A 6,000-nucleotide genomic window follows, 5' to 3' on the forward strand; every position below is an offset into this window, starting at 1 on the left:
ATACTCACAGGGAAACCCTCTGAGGAGAAGAAGCTGTTGGTTCCGCATGAGCCTACAAGGCTGTTTTTCTTGCTGCCCGCTGTTCAGGTCATGGGAAGTGTGGTTTCTTCTCCACCCAGTCAAGCCCACCAGGCCTGTGTTCTAAGCCCTGTTTGGGAGTCCTGAATGTACTCCTGAGCAACGTGAAGCAATAAAGTTCAACCTGTAGAAATCAATGCAGCTGATTATACAATCAAGAGCAGAGGGACAGGACAGGGTAAGCTTCTGTCCTGTTTGGTGCTGTTCACCCTACTGTTTTGTTGTTTGTATGTTTTGGTGGTGTTCACCCTATTGTTTTGTTGTTTGTATGTTTGGTTTGGTTTGGATGAGGGGAGAAAAACAGACAAGCAGTTTTTCAGTCTAACAGAATATTTGCTGTCTTGTGCTGTTCTTACCTGTTTCGATGGAGGACCAGTATCTGTCCAGGAGAAGGTGCCAGACACATAATAGGGGCTTAATTACTCCACTGAGCTCATGTCAGTGCCTCTCAACAGCCTCCTTTGAGCCATGGTCTGTGTCTCCCTTTCGGTTAGAATCCAGATCAAATCCCTCAGAGGTGCGACATTTTCCAAGAGAGGGTGCTAGTGAAATTAAATTGAGCCTGGAAATTAGTTTGAGGCATAAACAGAGTCCTTTTCCTCCTCTCTGCCCTTCCCTCCTTGTTTCCTCCTTATTCACCTCTCCCAACTCAGTTCAAATTCTTGAGTTCTGAACAGCTGTGAGGACTTAATCTCTGAGAGTGACCAGCCCTACCGATAGCCTTTGGGCCTAGCCCCCCTGGGGTATTACTCAGGAATAAATTGGTAAAACAGAGGAATCTCTTAACTGGCAGAACATGCAAGAAAGACATTGTTCAGATGCCTCTTTCGGGGCCTGTTGCTAGGATCACACGGGAATTTACACTGTCTGCACACAGCCACCCACTTGTGTCTCCCCTCCCTCATGCTTGTAGGTGACCTCAGAGTGCTTGGTTATCATGGCAGGGAGGACATGAGTTAAAAAGCCTGAAATGGGGAATTCAGAAAAGCCGGGATTCCCCAGCACATTAGAAATCTGTGACTGCCATGGAGATAAGGACAGAGCTCATGCTTCTCAGGGACCCTCCACATGGTAGCACAGTTTTCCTTGGCAGGATTAGTGCCATTTAGGGGAGCATTATATGAGCTTGATAATTTCCAGTGATGTGTTTATTCACTCACTACTTCATTAAAATGTTGACTGTGTGCCAGTCTCCGAACCAGGTACAAAGGTAGAGAAGACATGGTCCCACCCTCCAAGAACTCAAAGTTTAATGATTGAAACAGACCTGAACACAAATAAAAGCAATAGAATAGTCATTTTAAGAGCCAGGGTCTGTCTGTCTGTCTGTCTGTGTCTGGGAGCAATGAGGGCTGTTTCAGGGAGCTGGGAAGTTCTGCATCATGGCATCAAGAATAAGGAAGGCTTCAGAGAGCCGGTGGTCTAGAAAACAAGAACTAAAGAGCAGTGGATGTCTGCCAGGGAGCCAGGGGAAGAGATCCTCCATCGACAGGACCAGCAGAGCAAGTTCACAAACCTTCCATAAAGGGCCAGGTTGTGACCATTTTAGGCTTTGAGGATCATTGAGTCTTTGTGGCCACTACTCTTTTGTCATAGCAGGGAAGCAGCCCGAGACAATGTGTAAACAAATGAGTGGGCTGTGCTCCAATAAAGCTTTATTTACAAAGACAGGCAGTCTCTGGGTTTGGCTGAGGGAGGGCTGTAGCACGCTGATCTCTGTTCTGGAAAACAACGAGGTCTGAAGCAGCATGGCATACAGTCTGATGGACTGTAGCAGCAGAGGCCACTGTAGCCTGGGCTGAGTCATGGATTGGAAGGGTCCTTCAGCCTTAAAAATCTAATTCAGGTATCCCATTTTCCAAGAATGAGGTAAGTATCCCATTGTCGTCAGGGTTTGCAATGAAGGCAACATTATCTTTCTCCTGTGTAACGAGGGGAATTGGAACTATACAATCTACAGTCTCTTCCAGCCCTGACACTCACTTCCTAGCTCTACCAGAGTAATCATCTGTTTTTCTTAAGTGATGGAATTGGACATGGGAGGGGAAAATGCAGGAACAAGACAAAGGAGATTGAATCCAGATACTGAATAGTGTCTCGAGTTTCTTCCCTCCAAGACAAAACCTTGGCACTAGAAAGCTAGTAGATATGCCCAGTGGAATAATTGGTAAGCATGAATAATAACTAATAATAATAGTAGCTGACATTTACCAAGCACTTAGTATGAACTAGCTTATCACATGTATTAGCTCGTTTAATCTCAACCATAGCCCTGTGAGGCAGAAGCAGTTATTAAACTTCAGTTTACACGAAAGGAAAATGAGTCTGGGAAAGCTTCCAGAATTGGCTCAAGGTCACAAAGCCGAGTTTCAAACCCAGGTCAACAAATCCACAGCTCGTGTTCTTTGCCTTTATGGGTACTCCCTCCATCCTGGGCAGGAAATGAGAGACCCTTCCCACCTGTAGGGATGTCCTATTCAGAAGACTCCAACTCAAATGGACTGCGGATGCCCCCCACACTCTCGCATGCCCCCTATCATAACAACGGGGACATGGCAACAGCTGTATTCTGGGGACATCTGCTCTTCCTGTGTTGTTCCCAGTCTTAACCACAGAGCCCAGTGATAACTTATTTGGGATGTTCTACCAGAAGCAGGCAGGTAAGAGGAAACAGGAGATGATGCCTCCACTCTAATGCATTTTGAAATGCAATTTCAAAGTGCTGAAATGCCAGGGAGACAGTCCTCAGCACTGGTCATCAGCTCCAGTGGGAGAGACCCCGGACACCCCTCCCACCTGGCACCCCTGCCGTCCTCAGTGTCAACCTCAGGAGCTCGGCTCCAGCCCAGGGCCTCAGACACACCGATGCTGGTCACTGGTTGGAGATATGTCTTGCTCTATTATCAAATACTAGACTTTTAGGAACAGAGTTTCTAGATGTTTTGATTTTTGTATTAACGACTCAGGCCAACAATCAGTAATTGATGATTAGCACCGATTCTGAATATTTTTCTGTAAGGTAAAGTGATTATGTTCTCTTACCGGGAGCAGATGGAACAACCATAGTGAATTTTCTGGAGGTTTAACATCCTGTAGGCTGAGATTTTTACCATCCCATTACATCCCAGAAAATAATGTTCCTCTTAAATTCATGCTAACTTAATAGAAGGTAACTCTCGTGGAGATGGGTTTGTCAAGACTGTTGGATTTTATAATCGAAGACCATAAAATGAAGTGGAAGTATGCAACGTAGGAAGTTTCATTATAAGAGGAACCCAGCTAACACATCAATTGTGCTCTAGCCCAGCCCCTTAAAGGAGGAAAGGGGCTGGAAGCTCATGCTTATTATGAGGCTGCTACCCACGTGCCAGGGGCCATAAGGCCTGATCCCAGGTAATATTCTCATCAGTTTTCTCACACCTGCCCTATGAGGTAAGTATCATTGTTTCCACTTTACAGATCAGAAAACTAAGGCTCAGTAAACCAAAGCTTCCCAAGGTCACACAGCTAGTTAGAAAGTCACCAGGAGCCAATGTCAGATCTGTCTGACTCCTGAACCAGTGCTCTCTCCATGACACCACAAACGCCATCAAAGTGACAACGCAGATCTGGCTGGCTCCTCAGGAAACTTTGATGAAGCCAGGAAGGCATCTACTGTCAGAAACCCCTACAAAAGTCTATAATTCCATAGAGAAATGAGGCAAGAGCTGGCAGTGAAAACCTCTGCCAAACTTTGCCTACCGGCACAGAGATCTAAAATGAGAAGAACTTTCTTTCCTTCAGTAAACACTGGAGACCTTTAGAAACACTCCTCCTTCCTTTTTCCACCTTAGCCACGTCAGCAGAAGTTGACCACCTCCCCATCATTCTCTGCCTGATTCATTCTGCACACAAGGACCAACCCCGTCTCTCTCACTTCTGTCCCACCTTCCCCAACTCCCTGCCCCCATGGCTTCTAACAGAGCCCCCAAGACTAAAAGAACTTGAACCTTGTGAAAGTTGAGAAGGATTCTCCAAACTGTCCAGAACATGTGAGCTGCATCTCCTATAAGCCAGGTCTCAGCTGCAAAATCCTGAGGAAAGGAGTGACATTTCCACATTGTCACCTTTTGTACTACCGGGTCAGAGTCTAGAGAGGACAAGGAAATGAGTGGGGATTTCCATGGTACCGCTCTGGCTATCATCGAGCAGGAAAGCTGCATGTCACGGTCATGGAGACCTACACAACTTGTAAATCATCACAGGGACGAAGCTGGGTTTTTCGTGCCTTTTAAATGAAGCCGCAGCATCTATTTCAGAAGTGTTGTGGAGGCTTAAAAACCTTGCTCCAATGAGGAGATTCTTTCACTCAGCATGTGGTGACCCTCTGTGGCTGAATGAGAAGCAAACTGGTCCCAAATGCTGGAGGAGAAAGCATGACGTTAGAATGCCAGGAGGTTCTCTCTGGTACACAGCCACCTGTTCAACAGAGATTGCAGTGACAGTGTCTGTCACTGGTGACTGACGAGGATGAAGATAAGTTGATGACGGGGATGCAGCTTATTCCTTCCCATAGAGTAAACATCCACGTAGGTGTTGGTACAGACATGTATAGATATGCGCTTCTCAGAAACATTTGGCCTACGTAAAGGTCTTCGGGCTTGGAGTCTGGTTCCTTGGGGTGACGTGGAGCAAAACGTAGCATTTTATTGACATGACTTCCTGCTCTTATCCGTTCCACTGGAAGGCCAGGATGCTGTTATATAAGCCTAAAAAATAAGTAGGAAAACCAGAAAAGACCGATCTCTTTTTCCTCTTGGCTCTCTTCCCCCCTCCCCCTTTAGGCACAGAGTACCAAGACATTGAGACTGAGAAAACCTGTCCCGAGTCACAGTCACCTTCAGAAGACTCCTTTGTAAGAAGCTGAGGGCCTGGCCCTCGTCCTGCACAGAACAGCCCGCCACCGCCCACAGACCTCGCGGGCCTGACTTAGCGTGCTCTGCCCTGCCCGAGAACCCAAGGGTCCCTGTGAGGACTCTCCGGCCAGTATGCGGTCCTTTGAGGCCCCAAGCACAGGCCTGTGATGAGGACTAAGCAGGTGTCTGTGGCCAGGAGTCCTCCAAACCCTTGGAGTAGGCATTCTCCTGGATCACTAAAGAGTAATATTGACCAGATGTGCAAATTTCCTTCTGCCCATTCCCTCCTTTGGCTCCTGTGGGGATGGTCTGCTGACATGCTTTAGAAAACTCCCTCTTGGGAATGCTTCTCTGACCGAGGGCTCCAACAGTTCTTCCAAAAGCAGCTGAGTCTGGATTTTAAAAGGAGGGGGTAAAAATTACCCTGTTTCATAGAACAGAGGGGGGAAAAAAGCACATACTCAATAGATTTTGAGTGTGGTATTCTGTATTTTTGCAGCTTCTATTTTCCAGATGAGCAGTCTAGAAATATGTGATGTAAAGTACATACTGTACGTTTGCTGAGAATTATATTAAAAGCACTATTTTAATTCTTGCTCAGTCTCACGCTGTAATCTCTATTATCTTTCTCTCTTGTGTCTTGGGTAGGACAATCCTCAAAGACTCTTGAGGAGAGTGTTTCTGGCTGTGTGTGTTCTATATTTACGGGCTTTGAATAGTTCAAAAGAGCACAGTCTTTGGAGCCGAAACAGACCTGGGTTCAAATCCTCATCCCAGCACTCGCTTACTGGTGTGGTGTTGGGGAAGTGATCTGACTCCTCTGAGCCCCAGTTTCATCATCTGTAAAATGGGAATGCTGTCACCTGCTTTACACAATTGTGGTAAGGCTTCAATGAAATCCAGTGTGAAGGAAGCACCGTGTCTCACAGAGAATGGGCATGGAGAAATGGTACTTGTTCATTGCTTCCCAGCCTCTGGCTGGAATTAGATGCTCCACAACACTGTCATGGTTCCTACTGATACATTC

At 46.5% G+C, this 6,000-nt stretch overlaps 1 protein-coding gene across 1 annotated transcript in view; it reads left to right on the forward strand.

The window, feature by feature from the left end:
• SLCO3A1 (solute carrier organic anion transporter family member 3A1) overlaps positions 1 to 5,568 on the forward strand; it is a 319,167-nt gene extending 313,599 nt beyond the window's left edge. Inside the window, exon 11 of the mRNA XM_004271674.2 lies at positions 4,902 to 5,568. Within this exon, the coding sequence (XP_004271722.1) occupies positions 4,902 to 4,984 (83 nt within the window). The 3' untranslated portion in view covers positions 4,985 to 5,568. The remainder of the gene's footprint in view (positions 1 to 4,901) is intronic.
• Positions 5,569 to 6,000: the final 432 nt, after the last annotated feature.

The sequence above is a fragment of the Orcinus orca genome, chromosome 2 (genome assembly GCF_937001465.1).
Source record: "Orcinus orca chromosome 2, mOrcOrc1.1, whole genome shotgun sequence".
Lineage (NCBI taxonomy): Eukaryota > Metazoa > Chordata > Mammalia > Artiodactyla > Delphinidae > Orcinus > Orcinus orca.